The sequence below is a fragment of the Corapipo altera genome, unplaced genomic scaffold (genome assembly GCF_003945725.1).
Source record: "Corapipo altera isolate COAL_440 unplaced genomic scaffold, ASM394572v1 50, whole genome shotgun sequence".
Taxonomy (NCBI): domain Eukaryota; kingdom Metazoa; phylum Chordata; class Aves; order Passeriformes; family Pipridae; genus Corapipo; species Corapipo altera.
Window position 1 is genome coordinate 9,218,260 of NW_020884889.1, and position 24,680 is coordinate 9,242,939.

The 24,680-nt window shown below is 38.6% G+C and overlaps 1 protein-coding gene across 4 annotated transcripts in view; it reads right to left on the reverse strand.

Annotated features, from left to right (window-relative positions):
• Positions 1-968: 968 nt before the first annotated feature.
• The window catches only part of SPPL2A (signal peptide peptidase like 2A), a 28,274-nt gene continuing 4,562 nt past the window's right edge, over positions 969-24,680 (reverse strand). Inside the window, exons 3-17 of one of the 4 annotated variants that reach the window (XM_027644347.1) lie at positions 23,727-23,909; positions 22,823-22,912; positions 19,454-19,587; positions 17,227-17,378; positions 16,372-16,468; positions 14,956-15,057; positions 13,802-13,883; positions 13,417-13,491; positions 12,747-12,803; positions 12,537-12,590; positions 12,014-12,113; positions 11,092-11,169; positions 10,604-10,764; positions 8,436-8,469; positions 969-3,888 (exon numbers count right to left, since the gene is read on the reverse strand). In XM_027644347.1, coding sequence (XP_027500148.1) covers positions 3,857-3,888; positions 8,436-8,469; positions 10,604-10,764; positions 11,092-11,169; positions 12,014-12,113; positions 12,537-12,590; positions 12,747-12,803; positions 13,417-13,491; positions 13,802-13,883; positions 14,956-15,057; positions 16,372-16,468; positions 17,227-17,378; positions 19,454-19,587; positions 22,823-22,912; positions 23,727-23,909 — 1,431 coding nt within the window. In that variant the 3' untranslated portion in view covers positions 969-3,856. The remainder of the gene's footprint in view (positions 3,889-8,435; positions 8,470-10,603; positions 10,765-11,091; positions 11,170-12,013; positions 12,114-12,536; positions 12,591-12,746; positions 12,804-13,416; positions 13,492-13,801; positions 13,884-14,955; positions 15,058-16,371; positions 16,469-17,226; positions 17,379-19,453; positions 19,588-22,822; positions 22,913-23,726; positions 23,910-24,680) is intronic. The other 3 variants (XM_027644349.1, XM_027644346.1, XM_027644348.1) reach the window with 3 other exon arrangements.

Below are 24,680 nucleotides of genomic sequence, written 5' to 3' on the forward strand. Positions count from 1 at the left end.
TTGGACTGATCTAAACAGGCAAGCATCCTCTTCCTCAGAAGAAACTACCTCTCTTGCAATTTTGAGATTTACAGTTTCACCAGTGTGTCAAATGGAGCAGCCTTAACAACGGAATGCATGGGGAACAGACAGTGAAAAACAAGTTTGCTGATTGCAGCTATGTCTGTTCTTCTTAACTTCTTTATTTTTTAAAATAAGTAAATTCAAAGAACATTCTAGAGAGTTTCCTTCAAAATTTAAACCAAAAAGAAAACAAGAATTTTTTAAGTACTCACTTACTGAGACTTAACGCTACTGAAACCTCCAATGTTTGAGCAGAAGAGGCTCAAAATATTTAAAAACATGTTGCATACAAACACACTATCACAGGGCTGTAGGGATGTCTCAAGGATCACATATCAAGTCTATTCAGGTTCAGTGACTTTTTTCTTTTTCCCTGCCAACATTTCCAACCCAGCCTGGGTTTCATGTCCGAGGTGTGGCTGTTTCTTGCCCTCATGTCAAAGGCTGAGCACCTTCAGCTGAAAATACTTCTGCAGCACTATTTCCTGGGCTGAGTGCAAGCAGCTTGTTACCATCAAGAAGTTTGCATGTGCTAAATAAATTTCTCACTCACTTTTGTCAGGTGTGCTTTCCCAGAGCTCATGACTAACAGCTGTGACACGAGCACTCCCTGATCAGACCAGTCCAACAGATGTAGGTTAGTTCACAGACTTCAGTCCCCTGCTCTTCACCCCAGAAGAAAATTAAAAATATAGAGAAAAGGAATCCACCAAACCTATCACACAGATACCTACAAACAGAATTGTAACTTGGATACATGGATGAAAACCGCAACTACACATTTATGGGGCTGCATCAATTTTTAATTTACTTGGTATTATGAAGTGGTAACTTTTGCCATGAACATTCACAGTAAGAAAAAGATGAGTTCGAACAAAGCAATTACTCAACTATCTTTTTTCCAAGTAAAATTTATTAATAACATTCTTAAGGTGATAACTTAAGAGTCATAAGGAAGGGGGCTGTTGTCAGTAAACATACAATGAAAAGGTAGTAAGATTTTTCTACTGAAGTATGACTAACAAGGCTTTTAACAGTGTTTAGCTCAACCAAATTTAATATTAAAAACATTCAAAATTGCTAGAAGTGTTGCAATCAGTTCTGTTGAACTTATAAAACCTCATTTCAGTAGTCAATACTAACCTACTATTTATATAAAATTTTAAACTCCATTCTTAATTTTTGTAAACAAAGCACCTAAGCATCTGATAGGAAAAAGTTAGTTTACACCCCATTAAACTGCAGCACGTGTGTGAAACCTCAGGCATGATCAGGTATGGAGCATTAATAGGCACAGAACAAGACACAGGTTCCACAGCCAGCTGCTGAATACACTTACATTGCCAAAGGTCTTTATTTATACTAATTCCATTATTGTTTATAGTTGAAAATTTAGTAAATCCTCCATGCAGAAGATTTCAAAAGAGACAAAGAAGTCATATAACATAGGTTTGTGATGCTTCTGAAGGCTGCATGACTTTGAATGAGTTATGACTTCTTTACCTGCTTCAGAAATTTTCAGAAACTTCTTCAAAATCACTGAACTTTGGCAGATACTGGGCTTGTCAAAGAGCACAACACCACATCAGAAGACACATTTTCAGTCTGCTATTGGAACACTGAGGTATGCTGTAATTTATGAAATGCCAGTCAAATAAAAACTGAAGATGACCATTGCATTCTGAGGCTGTCAGTTCAAGCTCAAGTCAAGGAGGGGAACTGCTAACATACAAAACCTGCTTGTAAATCCTGTTTCCTTAGGGAAGTTGCAAACAAGGTGTTTATCTTACCCGTATCAACCTGCACCACGGTCAGTCCACGTGAATGGCAACAACTGACACCCAGACTGTCAGTCTGGCTGCTCCTCCCTCTTGCAAACAAAAGTTTAAACTTCATATAAATCACATAAAGCTGCGAATGAATTTGCAGTAAGCCTTTGTTAACTGCCAATATAGATTTATAATTGCCTTAATTAGCATACTGTCACAGTATATCTAGCTAAGCCAGATTTAATCTGGGTAAGTTTTCCTGAGCTGACACGCCCCAAACTAACTGTGAATCATAGAATCAGCCGGGTTGGAAGAGACCTCTGAGATCAAGTCCAACCCTTGATCCACCACCACCGTGGTTACTAGACCATGGTACTAAGTGCCACATCCAGTCTCATCTTAAAAACCTCCAGGAACAGAGAATCCACCACTTCCCTGGGCAGCCCAGTCCAATGTCTGATTACTCTCTCTATAAAGAATCTCTTCCTAATATCTTATGTCCAGAGGTGACCTTCAGACAAACAGGGAGGCACTCGCATGAGGCACTGCAGGAAAAGTCTTCACTGCCCCTGCCCAGCATGTGCTTACTGGGTTGTTTTCCCAGGGTTCTTGAACTTGTACTGGCTACAGGAATGACATTCATTCAAAGAATAGGAAAAATGCTTTAACAACTACCTGACATTACCACTAAGTGAACTCAATGGTCTCCTGTTGTTGCCTTCTCCAGTTTTCTTTGGTGTGAGGTGTTAGCATTACAGCTATACAATTTTTTTATGCCTAATCCTCCTCAATTTGCAGTTTCCTGAAATAAGAACAAGTGTCAAACAAACTCAAACTCTTCTAAATGCAAATAATGATTTAAACTATTTATCCTTTTCCAAGTCTTTAAGAGCTAAAACAAATTAACATTAAACAAGTTAAACACATGCATTGGCTTTAACTAACACAGGCACTACTAGCACTATTCAAACCTGCTTTGTCTATCAATTGCAAAGAATTTTCAAAAACAGTTAAAAAAGTATGGTGCAGATGCAAAAGGTAAAAAAAAAAAAAATTCTGTCCTGTTTTCCCCCATCCCTTTGAATTGATCCACAGCCAAATAAATGAAGATCACAAATACAGACCTAGTACAGACCTACTCTTAACCAGTAGAAGAACCAGGCCAGAGATAACATTTCACACCCCGCTCCAAAAAAGCATTTGTTGAGCAAAAAACCTCTTGCCTTTTGCACCATCTTGTTTGTCAACTATTCCAGCTCCACAGAAGTTTTTAGGATCATTGTGTAAGTACCTTTTTCCCCCCTTTTTGTTTTTTTTTTTAACGTTTGGTGATGTATACAATCCAAAGACTTGCACACAAGCTTAGCAATTTTCACAGTTAAGGCATAGGCCAGTGATACAACGGGGAGGGAGGGAGGAAGAGCTCACAACCCCATGCTGAATTGTTTTGTTATTGATTTTATGGCTTACAACGTACATAGACACACACACACTGTTCACTGAATTACTTGTAGTAATGGAACTATACTTTCATTCCTCAGTTGCTATAGCTGCATTACAATCCAACGTTGCATTCAAAATCTGGAAGGAAATCCTAGGAAAGGTAGTGTGTTTTCTTTTAAAGAAACTTGACTAGTCAATCAAAGTTTAAAAAAAACAGTTCAGGCATCGAACCAATATGGGCAAGCAACTTGTACAAAAATATACTGTATAGAAACACAGTTGGAAAATTGCATAGAAAATATCCTTTTATTTAAATTGAAATAAGGCACAGTTTTACTAGCTATGGTTTGGCTGTAAAAATGCAAGTCTATTTTGATTACTTTTATGTTGTTAACAATATTTTCCATAAAAATATAGGTGCAGGAATAAAAAACCCTTTTACACAGAGTGGGAAACACTCTATCGTAAAATTTCACCAAATTTAGTGTAATTCAGTTGTTGAAAATTCAAATGCCATTTTGAATCAGGATCCCATATGTTATTGTCCTCCAGGCTGTTCAGGGGCTGATGCTGTGCTTTCTTCATTTCCTGTGTAATCCAGGTGTTCCATCATCTAAATGTAAAAAGAAAAAAGAAAGGAAAAGATGGCTCATTATAAAGAAATACTGCTTTCCCCCCATTGATCTGAAGTATTTGTTAGCTAAGAGAGATATAATTAAACATTTGTTAGAGTACATTTTAGCAGCATACAGATAGGAAGTCCTCTACAGATCAAAGAAGTATTCAAGCTAAATAATCAAAGCTCCATTAGCTAATGCTTTCCACTACAAAAGCATTCTCCAACCAAGGACTCAAGTCCTCTACAAGAAATTAAACTTATGAGTCAGAAGTATCTTGATTATTAAATACAAAGAACGAAAAAACAATTGGGTTTAAGCAAATTTTTCAAAGACACAGTTTTCAGAACTGGAAGTAGACTCTAGGATCTAGCCTGACATTTAGAGGTAGCAAGCAACAGCTTGAACAGAAAAGAGTGGTTTTCTCTTTTCACAGCTGTAAAGGCCACCTATTATTATTAGTAAAAACTAACTATTGGTAACATCTCTTTGTAAATTTTCCTTCTATTTTAAATAGGATAAGGTAAATGGAACTGTAAAGTCCTGTAACAGATGAGAATCTAAACCAGATTATTATGTAGACTGATTATACTTTCCAATTAATGTAACTGATTAGATCACTTGAATAACACAAGACAAATTTGTACTTGTCCCAACTAAAAAGCCCCATTTCCCTATCCACTGCTGTACTGCTAGAGGGCAATGAAGGCTCTGGTTTTCCCCTTGGGACAAGTCATTGAATGTATTACACAGGTAAAGTACACATTTGTTATTGAGACAAACCAAGACCATCAGTTTGAGGGCTTCAGAATTAAACATAATTAACAAGAGGCCAAGAACTGGACAGTTTTGGTAGCTGACAACCATAGACAGAAGATACACAAGTAGCACAACTAATGCTGAAAAACAAAGTGTCAAGGAGCTCATGTGCCCAGCGTGGCAGGATTATTAGGACAAGGGATAATGCATTCAGCATCGAAAGGTAGAAAACCACACGGACGTTCTTCCTTAGTGGTATAACCAGCCTAGGAGTGAAAATCCTCCCTGCCTTTCTGTGAAACAGCTGCTCACTGTGTGGGTTCTGATCTAAGCTGGGCAGATTTCCACACAATAGTTTCCTTGTTTACTAGCACCCACTGGAGAATCCTTGGCAACACAAAGACAGGCTCTGACACTGTTGTGCTGTACACATTTTAGTGTGGTATAATTCTATGTACAAGGTAAAGAGGCTAGTTCCATTAACTTCTCTCCTTCTCCAGCTGTGACCCATCTCTGTGACATTCCTTCTTTTATGCCAACAGAATTGTTTCATTGAAAGGCACACAAATACATCTTATCAAAAGCAGGTTTGCTTAAACAAGGTATTTCACAGTCCAGCCACACCAACATGCTGTACATTAAGCTGACTGTTCCAAAAAACAAGTCAGTGGGGTTTGGGTAATGCTCAGGAGAGCCTAGTGGCCACAGTATCAATTTGACTCAGACTGGAAAAGATCTTTCACAACTCTTTGTGTGTCAGAATTAAGACAATAAGAATAAAAGCAGGCACCAGTCTTGCCAACAGACCTAAGAACTGAGTTACAGCAACAGCACACACTCAGTCCAGCAGTGAACATCCAGCTCCTGTGACAATGACGATTTTGCATTCATTTCAGTATATTCAGACTTTTCCCCCTGCACTGTAACCAAAAATCCACATCAAAAGTCACCCAAAGCAAAACACTCCCTACAATTACAGAACTCAAACCATCCCTTGGAATGAAGACTGAAGTATTTGTTTCCAGGATAAAACAAGAACAACCTCCCCCCACAGTACCATATTACATCAAGTCATGCCATATATCCTCCTTCGTCCCAGGGAAGATCATCTAACAGCTGGCAGAGAGAAGGTAATTTTGGGAAGCAGAGACAAGATGCTTCTAGAATTAAGAGTCACCGCTATTCGCAGCAATTCGGTGTATTCCATAGTCAAAGGTTCTTTTCTTAATCCTACAACACTGGAAGCAGCAAAAAATGTACTTTTTTGTACAAATGCTGGAGACAGCACCTGTATTTAAATTTTAAATTCTCAGCTTAATAATCAGATTTTTAAGTTAACTTTTAAAAACCTGAAAAAAACTTTAAAAGGCCTATTAAAGCATCAAGGATGTTTTGATGGGGTTTTTTTTGTTTTCTTTTTATATAAATGTTACAAAGTTAAAAAAGCCACCCCACCCCATTTCTAATCTCTCTTCCACATTGAAGGAGAGCCCATAACTTGAAGCTGGGGATAACAGGTGCCTCTCTAAAAGTCTGAGATCGCATTAAGCAGCTTTTCCCACACATGTATCTCCTGATTCTCTCAGGACAACTCCATCCTCAAAGCCTCAGCAGAAGTTGCAGGAATCTTTATGACAACCAGCAGCAAAATGAAGGCACCTCAATACAACCCTGGACAAAGTTGTTGTTTTAACCCTCGAAAGAGTCAAAGCAATCTGACATTGTGGAGAGCTGATGAACATTTTTAAAAGTGGAAGAGATTTAGAAGCTCTGCTCCCACATTTGAATTCCTGACAGTTTTTAAGGGGGAGGTGTTAAGACAGCTTTGTAACTGAAATACATTTATGTTTAACCTATCTCCTAACATGGTGAACAATTAAAAACTAAACCCAGCAAACTCACCCCAAAAAAAGCACTCCCACAGAGCTAAACTAGAAATGGCAATACCAACTCCTCCCTGTAAGACTACACAGTACCTAAGACACACTTGCCTGCAAGATTCACTTGGATGATGTTGCATTCACAGAATTCTTAACAACTCACAGGTATGATGAATTTGTGAGTTTCTAAAAACGTGATTATAAAAATGATGGTACTAAACTGCAGGTGCATGCTGTGTAACATGCCAATGCCAAATCTGTTGATTTATTACTTCAAACGGAGATAAGAAGTGCTGAGCACTTAAAACTGAAACTCTTACAAGTTGCAACTGTCCTATGTAGAAAGTTTCAAAGTTGCATTAGTCCACTAGATTTTTCATGTTACTACTAAAAGTATTTCATAGCTTGTACTGATGCAAAAAACCTAGTATTTTAAAATTAATAACTGGAAAATAAGTATGAAATTAGTTTATCATGCAGGCATGCATGAGGAGTATAAGCAATCCAGAAAACCTAGAAAAACCTTTATTATACACTCTACAGCAGCAACACTGCCTATTTAAAAGGTGGCAGGAAAGTTCTCCCAAGAAATCCCTGTGCCTGTGCTTCAGAATAGTTAAAATGTTTTCCTGTGCAGCAACTCATTACAGCTCAAGACTACTCCATAAAAAAGCCACATGGAGCATAACTAGAATTTCAGACTGCATCATTACACAGAAACAAATGATCTCAGCTATGAATTATGGGACCTCAGAGCTATCTTGAGGAGTCAAGTATTTGTCATATGTATAAAGCAGAAACTGAAAAACTGGTTTTAACAAACCTATCCAAGAACTTGAGTGCACCAAGCAGGACAGAACAGTTTTAAGCTATAAAAATACAGTCTCACCATCTGCTTCTAATTTGCACTCAACCCCTCCCACTTTCTAATATCATCTTCAGTTTATATCTAATTTCTTTATTATTAAGGCTTTTTAATGAGACTTAAGTTGTTAAAGTTCTCTTTATTAGAAGAAAGAAGCTAGTGAGAAGCACTTTTTAATTGAGAATTTCAGACACAGTCAGGCAGAGTTCACCATCTCAAATTGTCTTCAGTGTACAGAGCAGACACCCTATGCTTTATAAATAGATGTATAACTCCAGACCAGCAACTATAATTCAAGATTATATTTAAATTCCACATGAAGCTGAAATTTGAAAGCTTGCACTGCTCTCTCCAAGCTATGTGGACAGTAAAAATAAATACCATCAGTGTCAGCAGTCATGAGCTACAGCCAAGAAAGGTCAAACCTCGCTGCAGTCCAGACGCTGCACAGCGGCAAGACCACAAAAGCTGGTCTGAATCCAGGCTCCCACTGCAAGCAGTGCAGGCAGGACAGGGTAAAGGACACTGTGCAGCAGGCAGGTGACAGAGGGACAGGAGATGCAATTACTAAAGGCAAATTTATCATGCTCAGCATTATAACAGAATATGACAGTTTTTGTTTAGCACTAAGCAGGTTTTCATGTCAACGCACTGACACAGAAAAATCAGGTGAAGGACTTCAATATAGGTAACAGAAGAGAAAATAACATCAGCTGAAAATATTTTAAGACACTCCTAAGGATTTGTGAAGTTAGAGAGTAAAGAAGCATAGGAAGCCTGCCTTCAGGTTTAGGAATCATGGCTCTGTTGCTACTTAATTACATTTTCCTGTATTCCTTTAAAAAAATAAAAAAAACCACTCAAGTGTGATGACAGATTTATATATTGTCTTCAGTTCTATCCCCTTATATTGAGCTATTCAGAGAAATTAAAAAGTAGATGCAAAAGAGACTGAAAAAAGGAAGCGGAGGGAAAAAAAGGGAAAAAGAAACCACAAGATGATTAAGAAAATTGCATTAAAAGAAGACCATAATCACACCTTGTAGCAAAGGCGTCCTGGACGAGTCCGATACCTAAATAAAATTCATTCAATTATTAAAACCATATGCAACAAAACCAACAAAACCCAGAAAAACCCAAAACTCAAAAAAGCTAACTAATGAACTATGATGAAGTTTAGTCACCTGATGCACCACACATGCTCTTCTACCCCTATTCTTAGGACACTTTGCTCTAACAACTGTGCAAGGTTTCTCTGCTCCCACGAGGACAAAGCAAACCTCTACACAAGTCTGACTACCCTTATCAGTGGGGCACCTCTGCCCAAGTCAAAATCACCACAGCTGTAGCCAAAAAGTCTTCTGACACCTTTCTCTATCTTTCCTCCTTAAACTGAGCACTGAAAACTGGACATTTTAACCCCAGGCCTGTGTGGGTTGGGGTGGTTTGGGGTTTTGTTTGTTTGTTTGGAGTTTTGGCATGTTTGTTTGTAAGTGCAGTAAAGACAGTTCAAAATACAGCTTTAGGTGAGGAGAACATCAAATGAAAAGATCAACACTGCAGCATTTCCAGAGTGCAACTTGAATAACACCCTCTGGGAAGAAAAATTAATATAAAAATATTCTTCAGATAGTTATAGAAAAATAGGAGTTAGCAAAGTTACACAGAGGTGCTCAATCACAGACGAGTCTACTTGGGGTGGTGGAGTGGGGGTTGAAATCAACATTTTAAATCATGCTAGAAATGAAGTCATCTGACCTCAAAACAAGCTGAAGTTCAGAGTAGTTTTAATCCTTCAAGAAATCAGTTGAAAGGACACGAAATAACTACTATGGCAACATAATTCTTTCAAGTATGAGTTTTGTTACAAGAAGTACAAGAAATTTTTGTCGCTAAGGAGAGCTGCCAAATTTACTTAGGCCAATCTTACTCAGAACTCAAGTGAAGAAAATAAATTGCAAAGCATTTTGCCCCCAACAAACCCAAAGCTACTGGGTTTCATATATGTGATTGCTGTTCATTTTAAGATAGCAAACAGTCACCAATTCATATATAAATGCATGGTAAGCCAAATTCACTCAGACCTACAGAGGAACATTTCTATTCACTGGACCTCGGAAAGGAGAAAAGGTGCTTTTGTAGACAAAAAGACAGGGTATTTAGTTAAAGCTGAAAATCTCTGGAGTAATTTCACACCTAGCCAACCTCCAGCTGAAGCAGGTATACAATATTAGTTAGATGAACAAAAGGTTCAGCTGCAGTGTTTAGCTGTAATACTATAGGAGCTGCCTGCCTGCAGTTTTACATTTACAAGAATTACCCCTGACTTCCACTAACCCACTTAAACCTTGCAATCCAGAAGTTGAAAAAGCAGGAGCTGCTCCTTTCCATCAACCTGACACCCACCTCCCCCAACAAGAAACCACCCAACCTCAGAGTTCAACACAGCCCAGACACAGGTGACAGTGTCTGAATTCAAACCATATCGGACTTTAGGTCTCAAGCAAAACATCGAGTAATCTGAGATTGGTCTGCCTTATGATCAGTGCCAGCTCACAAGGGCTACTGGCACACTCAGCTACTACAGCGAGTTCCAGTGGGGAAATGTGCACGTGGCAACAGAGAGCAGGTGACATTTTAAGGAGGGCAATTCCTGGGTAGTGTCAGACATAACCAAGGGGAAAGTGCAGAATACCCAACTACTGCAGCCCACAGTGTGTGCTGTGACAGGAAACACTTATGTAACCACCCAGCTATTTTGTTGTTGAGTGCTCCATACAATCCTGACAATGCAGGACATCAGTGATGCATGGAAAGTTTCTAAAATTCTAGTTGATCACTAACCTTTTTTGGAACTGTCTCTGATACAGGACTAGTGCAGATTGGAGTCTGGATGCTTAGTTCAGTGACTCATGTCATACCACATCAAGATGATCGATGAGGAATGTCAAATTATGAGAACAGATTTAAGAAAACAGAACAAACTACTTTTCCTCCCTAAGTACTGAACCAGCTATTTCATCTCCCTTAAGCTCTGTTGTCCATGTCAACTCCTAGACTAAGATTTTCTAAAAGTAAAAACTACTTTTCCTTATTAGTTCCAAAAGATCACAGGAAGACCAGCAAAAATGGGACTGCAGGTGATATATCACCAAGTACTCAAAGAAGCATATACCCAAAGGAATTAACCCAAGGCATCCAGCTTACCTGGTAACTGCTTCCTTTCCAAAACTTCTTCATCTCTTTGCGCCTCCAGGCAACAAGTGAGCTGGTGATGAGTGTACATGGTACAAGATAGAGAAGGGCAGGTTGTCCCATCTTCATTAGTGCCAGAACAACAAAAGTCAGCACCATACCAACAGCATAAGCTATAAAAAGATATTTATACAGACAGAATCAAGAACAGGAGAATTTTTAGATTAAGTCAGATAAGCCAGAATTATTTTTTTAAAGCAGTATCTTCCTTGTTAATATAACTGAAGACAGTCAACTGGTTGCTCTGCATTTGCAAGATTTCTCAAAGCGACTGACTACCTTTAAGAATAGTCACCTTAAATATTAGCAGGCACACTAAAAAGAGTTTATAAAGAGATTCTTGACAACATTGAACGTTTACCTGAAAAAAACTACCTAGTTCTGACATTTAAACAAAGCTATTATGAAGACCAACAATACTGAAATATCACATGATTTACCTATTGTGCAGGAAATGTAGTATACAGAAGACGAACTTGTCTGAACATCAAATCTTCGACAATAGGCAACCAGAAGCCCTTGAAGGAAAAATAAATTAAAAAAGGAAAAGGATTAATGAAATGTTTGGCCATGAATTTTCTTCTCCCCAATCTCCAAATGAAAGCAGCATAAAAAAATTTACAGTAAGACTTCCCACTACTGTATGTTATCTTCTTTCCATTTATTTCTGGAAAGCCAAGAACCAGTTTAAGAAATCCTGCAGTAAGCCCAGGAATTCAAAACCATAATGGAAATACAAGCCAAGCAAGCTCAATATTAAAAGGGTTTGTTTTTTTAAGCAAGCTAATTACATTTTCAGTAATTATGCTATTTTAGGCTATTTTCAGTTTTCTAACACAGGAGTAACAACCTATTTTTAATACTTTTCTTCAACAGGATTCTAATGCTCACACTTAACATTCAGCAATTTTGCCTGCACGTGCTTAAGTAGTTTGCTCAGCACTCCAACTATGGCAAAATTCAGCTCTTTTGACAAAGATGGAAAAATTTGGCAATACATTTTCTGTTACTTCACCTCTAATTACGTAGTCTTGGATACAAAAATCCATGAAGTCACAGAATATCTACTTTCTGTGAGATTTGGATGAAATTTAGTTAATACTGACAACTGGATTTATCCATGTGACTTGTATTTACACAATCCAGTGCAATAGAAAAAACCTGTCACAACTGAAGTGTTCTGTAACACACCAAGCTTTCTTCTTCTGTTGCGGCTTTTGTTGTATTCTGCATTGACAGATCAAGGCAAACTGCAGCTTTTGATTTAGTAATTGCTCTGTGAATAAGCTCTACTGTAAGTCAGCTGAGAATCAAATCCAAAATATTTAACCTTAAGTTACAATTACCAAAACTTTTGCTCACCTGGGACAATAATATCTCCAAAACCCAGCAATGAAAATGGCAAGTCACACAGTGTCGATGCAGAGTGTTCAAGTCTAGGCACTCTAATAACCACAGGCAACTGGAAAACATTATTTCAGAAGCCATATAAATCTCATCTAAAGCATCCTGGTGTTTTGGATTTTTGGTTGCTTAATTTAATAAACAGTTTAAATATAATTAATTTATTGTTAATGGAGAACTTTAAAATAGGTCGAACCTAAAGTAAAAACCAGAAACCAACACAGAAAATAGATAAAGCTTAAGGCAACAGGTAAGCTGGAATTTCAGATTTACAAATAATATACACACCAAAAAAAAAAGTTAAAACAATATTTAACCATGTAATGGGAGTAACAAATCTGGATTATTAACCTAACTATAGAATATTGATCAATGATATCCAGGCCCTGAAGAGAAATTTGGACAGTCAGGTTTTCCCCAAAAGAATAGTCTTTTCAGAGGGAATAATTTAAAAATCCAGTATCTGAAATACAATCCTTACTTTCTCATGGGGAGCTGAGCGTTCAGTAGGGACTTCCACCAAGTTTCCATCACTCTAGGATCAAACCCAAGTCAACAGGAATTTAATACTTATAAGAAAATAGCAGAAGCTGCTGTATTTTGTGAGAAAGTTATGCCAAAAAGCGCACTATGAATTAGCTACGCAGAGTCAGTATTTTTATGCCGCACGTGTTAAAATGACTTTTCATACCTTTTCACTGTTTCCAAAGGGACCAGCTGCAACTTCAACCATTATACTTGCCCCATTCTGAAATTACAGTTATTTTTCCAAAAGTTAGTGGTTTAATGCATCAAAATTTTCATACGACATTTACAAAAACTGCTTGTACCTCCACCTACAATTCAGGATTGGAAAAATCCTGAACATCAAAGCAAATGCCCGAGTATTATAGGATAAAAATCAGGTAGTCCAGCCTAAAACCACTGTTAAAAAAAGCCCCGAACTACAAGTCCACTAGATGTAGCTGGAAGTTTAGATAAAAACATGTCAGCTTTTTCTGCCATGAGCTTTTCTGCTTCAAAACAAGAGCAGGCGATGCTTTCACAGAATTCATACTACACTGCAAGTGAGCATGGCAGAAAATACTAGAGCATGTTCCAATATACAGGTGTTTAAAGTAAAAGAAGGAAAAAAACTGGAAGGCAGTAATTTCTCATCATCACACTGTCCCTCAGTTGGGGACAGTTTACTTTTGGCCATTTGATTGCCATAAAAATTTAGGCCATTGTTGTTTTAAATGGGTAAAAAAGAAAAGAAAGTCAGCTTTTCCTTCTTGAGAATTCTGAAAACACTGACCTGTTGGACAAAAGCACTTCCCCAGTAACCAGACATTTTTGTTAAGATAAATTCACAGACATACCTTCGTGATAAATGGTGTTATGAAGACAAAAAACACATCATACAGAAGGAGAAGGCCTAGAAGTATTACACAGGACTGGCAAAAAAAAAAAAAAGAGAAAAAAATATTACTGTGGGTTTTCAAGGATTACATAGCTGGATTCTGGTACCATTACTGTGCCACCATGTGAAAACCAACCCAACCCAACAAAACACCACCCCGTGCCATGCTTTTTAATCTGGCATAACACTTAGAATAGGGTTAGTGTCTTTTAATAATTATTAAAAATTGTAAAGATTACGTTTTTTAATATAGATTTCTTGAGTGTTGAAAATCTATTTCCTGACAATAAACTTCCAGATTCACGGCAGTAAAATACTATGTTAAGGTAAGCAACTTAGAGTACCTTAAAGTTGGGCATTTTCAGTGTTTTAATGAAGTTTAGGCAGAAGGCAACTCCCAAAATATCTTGCAAAATCCAAGCCCACCTAAAAATAAAAACACATTTTTACAGGTTGTTACACTAGCTGGTATGGGTTATGTTTTGGATTTGTGCTGGAAACAGTGTTGATAACACAGGGATGCTGTAGGTAGTCAAGCAGTGCCTACACAGAGCCAAGGCCTTTTCTGCTTCTCACCCCACCCCACCAGTGAGGAGGCTGGGGGTGCACAAGGAGCTGGGACAGGACACAGCCAGGACAGCCTGGGCCCAGCTGGCCCAAAGGATATCCCAGACCATGTGTGCCATACCCAGCATATAAAGCTGGGGGAAGAAGGAGGAAGGGGGTGATGTTCAGAGTGATGGCATTGTCACTGTAATGCACGATGCAGTCCTGCTTTCCTGGGGATGGCAGACAGCTGTCTGCCCATGGGAAGTGGTGAATGAATTCCTTGTTTTGCTCTGCTTGCATGTGCAGCTTCTGATTTAACTATTGCCTATTAAACTGTCTTTTTCTCAACCCATGATTTTTCTCACTTTTACCCTTCTGATTCTCTCCTCCATCCCACTGGGGGTGGACTAAGCCAACAGCTGTGGGGGCTTGGTTTTCAGCTGGGATTATACCCTAACAGTTTTCTTCATCAATGTTCTAAAGAGAAAATGAGTTGAACATGGGCTATAAAAGGGCCTTAGTGTCCACTTGTGTGATTGTTCACTTGATTGGGAGCCCTACTGAGCATCTGGCTAAAGATGCTACTTGGGATGTACTACAATACTTGTGTACTTGTGGTCCCGTGCTTCTACAGGCCCATAGGAAGCACAGGACCTCAGGACCCTATGCTCTTCTGCACCTTTTCCTTCTGGGGCAATCCTTAGCAATCGAGCTAGTTCTTCCTCATCTTCACAGGTTTTTTGGTAACTTCAAATTACCACACAGTTCATTTGCATAGCTTTGTTCTCTGTTACTCCCAGGCTTGTTAAGCTTCATAAATACTTTCATGACTTTTTTGAAATTGGCACTGGAGTTTAGAAGGATGCTACACTCCAGGATTAGTGGTAGGATGGGAAGTTCATTAATGCTAATTATTCATATTACTCTGAAGTTAGAATGCACCACTTACCTGTCTTCATTTCGAAACACTGCCCAGACAACAGCTGCTGCTGTGCAGAACACAGCAAGAAAAATAAGCCTCACTTCAATGGTTTTGTTACAACATGTAATCCTAAAAGAAAATAATTAAATTAAAAGAGAAAGTCTGCAACAGCCAAGACACATGCCTGTTCTATCACATTTCCTTAAGCTGACCAGCTGTTCTCATCCCAAAAGCTTCTCCTTTGCCCAGCTGTTCTGTCCAGACTAAGGTGACATTATTCTTGCAACTGCAGCACCAATCCTTTTCTGACTACACTAAAACCCAGCCAAGTGGGGTTTTGATGGCCTGTCCTCATTTTAGCAAACACATCCAGAGAAGGCAGCAAGCAGGTTGAGTTTGCTAAATCCCTTTCTGTCAGTTAACTGAACTATGTCAGTGAGGGTCAGCCATGTCATGATTGCACAAAAGGGTGGTGGTGAGGAAAATCAGTTTTAGGACACATAATAGAAGATTTAAAATGGAGTAACTATGTATTGCAAAATTGTGAGCCAATATCTGTTTCTGGTTGTCTGGGACAATTCTTGAACTGATATTAACTGACAGAAGTAATGCCTGTCCTGCAGCTTACACAAAAACCTGCTGTCTTTTCTACCTGATCTCTACCTTTGATGGGCTACTGGATCACCTGGCACAAATATCCTGCACTAAGGAACATGTAAACAGAATTCCATGATTCCAAGTTCGTAAGCATCATTCTTTTGGGGAAAAAGAATCATTTGTTGCATTAAACATTCAGGATTTTTGAAGTGAAAATACAAGGGAGGAAAACAGCGGCACTCCCATACTCACTAATAACTGCAGGATATCTAACCCAGAGTAGTGAAAAGAGGTTGTCTGTACACTGACAACACACCACCCAAGTCAGGACTGTAACTGCTGCCTTCCAACACGGATGACGTGAGCAATGTGTTGCCTTTGCAATAAAGTTAATACTTGGCATTTAACAGGTACAGTATAGAGTAATATGAGGGGAAAAAACCCTCTATTGCCTACAAGGTAGTACTTGTTCAAAACAGGATCAAATGTGCAGGATTCCCCCCCTTACAAAGTTCCTTGATGAACAAAGTGAGCACACGACAGGCAGTCAGAATTTGGTAAAACCAAGCTCAGACAGCCAAGCAGAGCCTTTCAAACTTGACTACAGCAATGCTTTCCAACAAAGGTAATGAAGAAAATCTCCCACAACTATTTTAACTGTTGATTATGCTACAGATACCTTCAATATCTATTAAAGAAGTTTGTAATTTTCTTTTGTAACTATCCCACGCACTAAACCACACAGGAAATACTTTGTCAAATTCATATTTTCACGCCACATTGAGTAGCAACCAGAAGATACGTGAAGGAAACCTCACACTCAGAACAACTGAAGGTGAACAATACCTGCACTGCCCAAATGGGATTTCTCCTACTAACGCTGCCAGACAGTTGTACAGACTCATCGCAGAGGCCAAGCAGAAGACTGATATTATAACATATACTAAATAAAAAGAATGAAGATGGGAATCAGTGACAAAAAATAACAAGCAGTAATCAAACACAACAACATACATTTGATATTTTGTGTTCAAGAGGTGTCTGGATCTAGTGCTGGGGGATATGGTTTAGCGGTTACGGTGGCAGTGCTGGGTGGATCATCAGACTGGATCATTTGAACGTCTCTTCCAACCTTGAGGATTCTAGGATTTCATGATATAAACTGTTAACAGTTATACCAGTGCTTGATACAGTCACTGGAGACTATAGTCAGCTGATGACAGAAAGTGCTCAATTCTGAGTGTCTCTGCCATGACAAAGTTCTCATCAAACAAAAACTTGACTTAGAGGTATCAAAATTGCTTTCTAGCCAGATCTTCACCACAAAAAACTAAAACCAAACACCAAATCCCAACTACTAAAAAAACATTCTCATCAAGCAAACTCTAAACACTAATAGGTTGTCATTGCCATCCTCCCAAGAATGTTCACATAAATCACACAGGTTTTTTTACTCATTGCTAGTCACTTCTTCTCCACATCATTCAGAATAAGCATTGTTAAGACAGTCTTTGCAAGACAGTTGAAGAAAGCTTCTCTCCTTTAAGTAGCAATTACATCTTTTTAACCTTCAACTCACACATGGAGAGAACAATTAAAAAAATTACATTCATTCCAGTTTAGAAATCTACTTTCAGACTTAGACACCTAATAAGATCACATAGAAAAATAAGTCAAATGAGATTATTCATTGTTTCTTACCTAACCACTTGTAGAAGAAATAAAGTAAGACCAGCATGACACAACAGATGGCAACAAACAAGATAACTGTTACAGGGGTGAAGGTAACATTTTCCTCCTTCTTCCGTCTGGTTTCTCTCTCCCCTGGACTTGCTATTGCTTTCAGATTCTCCCTGTTTTAAGAAAATGACAAACACATTGACCTCAAATGGCAGATTATGAAAATCTTTTACTATGATCATAATTGTTGGCTGTAGAGCATTTAGACTGACAGTGTTCCAGTTTAATCCTTCAAACTATTATTAAGACTTAAAACACAGAAAAAGTGGTATGCTTGCTGTTTGGGTTTCTCTCCATTTTTAATGAAGATATGCACTTCCAACCTAGCATAGAGCACAAGGAAAAGATTCTTAACTGCACTCCTTTCCAATTGTGTGGTGATTGCCAACTTTAAGGAGCACTCCCCAATCAAAACCCTGATCTGTGTGAAGTAAAGTAGTCCAATACTCTTAAACTCCTTTCCAGGATGCACACACTCAGCTCCATTAGGGCATGACCTCGCCTACAAAATTTCTTCAGCTAAATGTAGACAATTTGATAAATATGTCTACGATCAATCAAAATCATGAGTATTGCACACTGTTTTAACACCTCAATTAGACATTAAGTGTCTGTAAAATGCACTCATGTTAGCAGAATGAAGCTGGCTATGTACTAGTTCTTTTACTCTGTAATTATAAGGTGTAAGGGTAAGTGAAAGAGAGGGGCTGTAATTGGGGACTTTCACCAGGAGTAAAATTTCTGTACATACATACTTCACATTTATACCTCACCATGAAAAATAAGGAGACTTAAATTGCTGTGTTTGTTCTTTGAGCAGATAGCCCTTCTACTCTTTAGTACAGACACCAGTGCAACTTGCCCATCAGATAACATGTTCCTGATGAATCCCAGGACCTACTACAAAACGCTGAATTCAGCACAAACAGCCACCTTCAAAAGAGAGAAACCCACAGGAGCAAGGCACTTTGTTAGATGAATCACCTTCTCAGAAGACATGCTTTGAATAAGCAGCTTTAAAAAAAAAAAAGCTCACCCTAGATTTATGAAAGAACACTTTCACAAGTTTAATAAATTACACCTAGGTATTTTTCAATACGGCAGACAGCATCACATTTTGTTATTTTAGCAGTCAGAGCAGCCACACCCTGTAGCACTGCAGGGTGAAAAAGAAGCATAATCAGATCCAACCTTTAAAAAAAGAAACATACACACCTCCCCTCGTTCTACTTCTTTAATCTCTTTAAAATCACTAGATTTGCGTAACTAGTGGGAAAGAGGAAGCTGTTGTTATCACAGACAATCCTCTCCCTGTTGTTCTGGAGACCAAAGCACCAGAATACCACTGAGACATGGAAGGTAGCAACACACACTGGCCTATTCAGCACATGCAGGCACCCAAGAATACTGCAGCATAATGCCATGCTCTCAAAGGCCAGCTATAGCCAGCTAACACCAGACTAAAACCAGCTCTGTGCATCTGTTAAAGCTGCACACCCAGCACAGGGCACAAACCCCTACTACCTTGTTTCTCTGCCTTTGCCACATTCTACACTTCCACTCCCTCCTCTTCCCTGCACAAGGGCTGCTGCTGCCTCCTTTCCCTTGCCTAGTCCTGGACCTGCTGCTGCCCCAGCTCTGCTGCTCCACCAGATAACACACAAAGCTGAAGCAGATAAGCCAGGCTGGACTTTATCTGGAGCCAGCCAGACTCAACCAAACTGCATTTCCCAGTGTTCCTACTGACAGGAGTGCTGCACTGCCAGCTGGGATGGAGCAGCTGTACAGACCCCTGCCAATGTAGACACTATATACAACTACAGAAATACCTCTTGAATCACTGGACTTGAAAGGTGTAATGAAAATACTTAATTTCTGTTGTGGATATTGGAGACCTATGATGCCAGTTACAGACTGCTGGGTAATTCATGAAAATGTTAACTCATTCCTTCTCCTAAGAGCTGCTTTATCCCTCAGGGACTTTTACTTAAGGCTCCTCAAAGATCTGAGGTGATTTTTCAGAGGTTGCAGTGCTCAAAAATTTCATGGCAAAGCAGCTAATTGCACTTGGATCTTCCAATTTTATAACTACCAACATAAAGCAAAATAATTTCTCACTGATGATAGTGACAGTTTTCACACACTTTGCAGTCAATGTAATTTAAGCAGCTCCATTTCACAAACTTACAGTTCTGCTACTCCGCTCCAGTAGCCTCCCAGTGCCACTGTAGACACAGCAATTAGGAAGATGACAACCATGCTGTAATCAAACTCAGGCAAAGGTGGTGAATACAGAGTCACATTAACTTCATTTCCAAGTGTCTGAAAAATAAAACACAAGTTGGTTCATAAGGAGAACAAAGAAATTATAGGGCTTATTTTCCAACAAGATGTACATCATGGTTTCCTACTCTTGATCTATACAATGCTGAGAGGAAGTTTTCAACTTAGTGCACAGAAGATCCCATATATTTACCAAGAAGCAATGCTTTCCATGTTATCTTTCAGGATGGTCAGGTTTGGAAACAATCCTGTTACTACCAGTGTGGAAATACAGGGATAGCACAAGACAAAATGGTGCTTCTTTGCATTCTTTCCACACTTCCCAGAAGTTGTGCCTCTAGCCCAAATATATCCAGTACTACCAAAGATGTCTTCTTTGCAGGAAAGCATATCTAAGGTAATCCACTTGAAATACAAACTCACAGGTCCACTAAGATATCAGCAGAGATCTACCTCTAGCTCTTGAAACCACAAATCTCACTGTTCAGATACAGACATGATGCTTCAGATAGAACACAGTGAAAAATCAAAGTGGCAGAAAGTTATTTACTAGTTTTACACAAATATGATTTGAGATGGATTCAAAAGAGAAGAAAGCAATTTCACATTACTTATAAAATTTGAGACCTAAGTAAATAAAACAATCAATTGAAGGACGCTGAAGAAAACGGAAGAGAACACTGAGATGTAACTGGTACTGAATCCTACAAAAATCTTGAAAGCAAAACCAAGATGCTTCCATTTGACTGAAAGGCAAAATTTCAGAAGCATAGAATGGATGATAATTTGACAGGAAATGGAAGGTGGTAGGAGAGACAGGCTTGCTGTTGCAGTCAAAGGAAGTCAAGACATCTAAAGTTACAGTGCAGTGAGAACAGACTTCAGAGATGCTGCAAAAAACCCAGATTTGTTTACAGTCTGCATGTGAGATAAAAGCAGGAGAGCAGAAGAACATGCCAGGCAGGTTTGGCTACAGGAAGATCAAACTGGAAGTAGAGAGACTGAATGGGAAGCCCAGTAGTGCAGTGGAATACAGTGCCCACATGGGAAGAAAGCTGATTCATTTCAGCATCTGAGTTACCTAATTACAGATAATAACCTTTCTGCAGGCTAAAAAAAAGTCAGAATCACTCTTTTGCCTGCAGTTATGGAAGTTCAGAAAACAAGGAATAAAATTAAGTTCTAGTGAAACATTGCAGCTGTATGAATTGGAACACAACATTAAAGAGAAAAAAACCCTATCCAAATTACAGCATCCTCTATGTAAAAAAATTAAAAACCCCAAACCAGATTCAAAAAAAGTGCCAACCCCCCTCAAGAAACCTAAAGGCTCATATATTTTTAGTATTAAATTCCAACACATCTTAATCCAGTTCTTCCTTTAAGTTTCATAGATCTTAGAAAGTATAGTTGGCATTAGAATCTAAACTAACTGTTTCCTTTTGTTCCTATATTGTTCTTCTCTTCCCTAAAACCTTGCAAAGTCTCAACTTCCTCCACAGGGAGCACTACAATCAAACAGATTGCATCAGATAACAACTGCAAGAGAGCTGTCAGCTGTCCACTGACTAGATCTGTGACACTGTGCTATTGCTATCAAGACACATGACAGACCTGCCTCAAATGGTGAAGGCTCACAGAGATGAAGTCTTGTAAGAAAAAGTAAAAAGAATGCTTATACAAACCAGTTACCCTCAGACTGGTGCTGTCTGTCTCTTCTAAATAAAAGGAGAAAGCTAGAAGCCTTAAAAAGAGTTAGACCAGAAATACAACTGTAGTGGGAAGAGTACAATGGTTGTCAGAGTCTAAGCAGGACATACCATTCAAAACAACAGCTGCCAGTGACATGACAGTAGTTTTGCTTTGGCAAAAAAATGGATCAGAACTAGGAAAGGATCACTTGTAGTCTGGGCTGTGTTCCTCACTACTTTTATCTCACTGTAAGACAAATATGAACTCTCTGACTCAACAGCAGTATGAGACATCATCTGGCATACCAATCTACCAGCAAAGTTGCTTTGGGGAATTACTATGGTTATACAGAAGTGATTCTATGTAACACCACCCTGAGCAAAACTGGGCAATAAAGTGGTGCAGAGAAGGGACCCAACCTTGCCCCAGTTCCCTTTCATGTTACTAAGGCATTTTAAAATCACTCAGCTAAGCAAATGACACTTGTCTGACTTGAAGGAACAAATCTGAAGACAGAGGACAACCTGAACCAATCCACATTATTTATCAAGGCTATGGCAGACTGAGAACAGTCACCACAAACCTTCAGTTGTGTCAGTGCTCAGCAAGTAGCAATCTTCAATGGGAACAGACAGTAAACAACCGAAAAGTCCTATAAATCTAGGCAGTTTCAGTTTGCATACTTACCTAAGACAATCTCCCATGGCAGCTCTGAAGATTAAGAGCAAAAATGGTGAAGTGAGCTTGCAAATTCATCCAAAGAAGCTAAGACTACAGAGGTTAGACCTAGCCTCTGCTCCTTACAGAAAAACATGTGCAATGCAACTCCTGCTTAGCAAAACTATTTAACACTAAATAAAAAACATAAAACAACAATAACAACAGAAAAAGCCACACTGAAGAAAAGATACTGTTTTCCTTAAAACTCTCTGCAATATTCTATATACTTCCCAAAACAAACTTCCCTGCTTATAAAGCGTAGCAGATAACACAAGTGCCTCATTTTAATGACAAGCATTTGGCATCTCACCATAAACTCATGAGCAGAAACTCAAACTATATTGCCTAACACTGTAACAGATGCTGTCACGCCATATAAAGAGAGAGCTCCTCATCTGGCAAAGATAAACCCTTTCACCCTCCTCAATATCCAACTTGATAAGGTGCTGCTTGCCTGAAAGCTACTGTGCCATAACTACAAGCTCAACTGTTGTAGCTTCCAAAGGAACAGCCCTCTCAGGCTGTAACTCTTCACGTCTGTCAGGATCTGTAACTGTACACAAGTCTACTGGAAGACAGCTTATCTTGTTTAGCAGGAAGACTTCTAAGATTTCCTTACCTCCAGTTAAGTATTGTGTTTCCCATTCTTAGTGTTCTAATCAATCATTCTCTCTCATTCACCTGAGTTAGGAAGACCAGCACTTTCATGATTTAATGTCCATCCTCTTCTGAGAAACTGAAAGCAGTATCTATGCACATTCAAACCAGGCAGACATCTGTATCTAACCTGAAACTATTTTATTTATTTGTTCAAATACCTAAGTTTATACAAACCATAACATGCTGAATTTCTGTTACTTACCAGCTGCATATCTACTATGTCATTGTATCTTATGAGAGCAACTGGAAGAGTCACATCTTCAAAATCAGTCTTGTTGTCTGAAATAGCAGACTAAAAGACAAAGTATAAGTGATAAGTATGTTGAGCCTATTTGCAAAGCAGGTTAGATCCCTAAAAGCAGATTATCCTTTAAATTTCAGTGTATTTCCAGGAAGGTAAAAACCAAAAAGCTCATTCATCACCCTTTGCAAAAGGTTAATGAAGACAGATGTACTTAAATCAAAACAGGTGATATTAACAACACATCTGGATTCATACAGCTCTTGTGCTTTTATAGTATTACAAGGGATAATCAAAACTGGTTTTATTCTCTACACCTCTTAAACAAGATTGATTTTTCATGATAATCACACAAATTCATAAATTGCACATATTGGTACAAAAATGTTGCAGCTGTAATAGAGAACAAAAAAGTAACAGAAGTATCTGTGAAAATATCTCAAAATAGCTTTTTATCTTCAATTTTGGATTACATTGTCATAGCTTATTTTTATCATACCTGTCTAAAACAGTATCACCTAAGATTACATGGAGTTCAGAATGCACTAAAATTAGGGAATGATAAAGACAAGTATTTGCATTCAGAAACATGACTGAAGTTATAAGGAAGAGAATAACAATACAGTTTGGCTGTAGATACTTGCAGCTGATATAACCCAGCATTGCACAGAGGTAACTCAGCCTCAGAACACCAGTCCCACCAGCACAGCACTCTGTGGGAGGGTTAATGACTCCTGCTGGAATCCCACCCACAGCCAGGGTCCTCTGCTTTTGGGCTTCTCTCAGCTAACCCTGTACAACACCACAGTGGATCAAACAGATAAGACACTATTTCACCACACAAGAAAACTGTGTTGTAACTTACCAGCCCGGATTTACTGGCAATCAACAGCATCTTAGCACCCAAACTTTGTGCAATTCTTGCTTTCTCCAAAAAGGTGCAGTTTCCTCTCATCACTACAACTGCTTTGTCCTTCATTATGCCAGAAGGAACTTCAGATGAACTGCAGAGGACTGTGGAAGTCAGGTTTTCCAGAGTCCTGAAAGTCTGCAGAGAAAAGAAACGTGACAAAGCTAGGAAATTTGATATTACAAACAAACCTAGATGAGTGCATTACTATGGTCCTTAACTTGAGGTTTGCCAGAAAGAGATGTAGCAGAAAACAATCATTAATTCAGGAATATAAAATCACAGCAGCAGTTTCTGCAGCCTGCAATACTGAGGGACATTTAGAGCAGCATATAACTGAAATAATCAGGCTGTTTCTAAGTGCAGCAGTTGTTCTTGTAAATTAAACATAAGAAACTGGTTACGTAGGAAAAACCCTACTTGTAGTTCTGGGGAATCCAATGTACACTCTGATATTTCCAGGCTTCACAAGCCAAAAGGGCACTGAGGGATACAACACAATCAGAGTTCCAAAGTATAATGCTTGTTCAAAACCAGCTGTTGAGTCTGATAATGTATTACTTCCTACAAAATAGTAGTAAAAAAATTATATCCTTATTTCAAAGTTTAATTTCATATTGACAATTATCTTTAATTTGCTGTCAATTTTCTTTAGCCATTTGGATGTCTTGACTAACTAAAGTAGCCCAGCAAAGATGGCTGGGGCAGACAAATGATTTTTACTCTTTTTTACATTGAGTTACTCTGTGAATGAATGACAGAAGGGAAGGCAGAGTGCCTTGACCACTCCCAAACACAAAGTGTTTCCTTTTTATATGAAGAGTGCCTAAAGAACATTAATTTCTGCCTCACACCAACACACTCAGAAAATAAGGTATGATGATGCATTCCAGATAATCTATTACACCA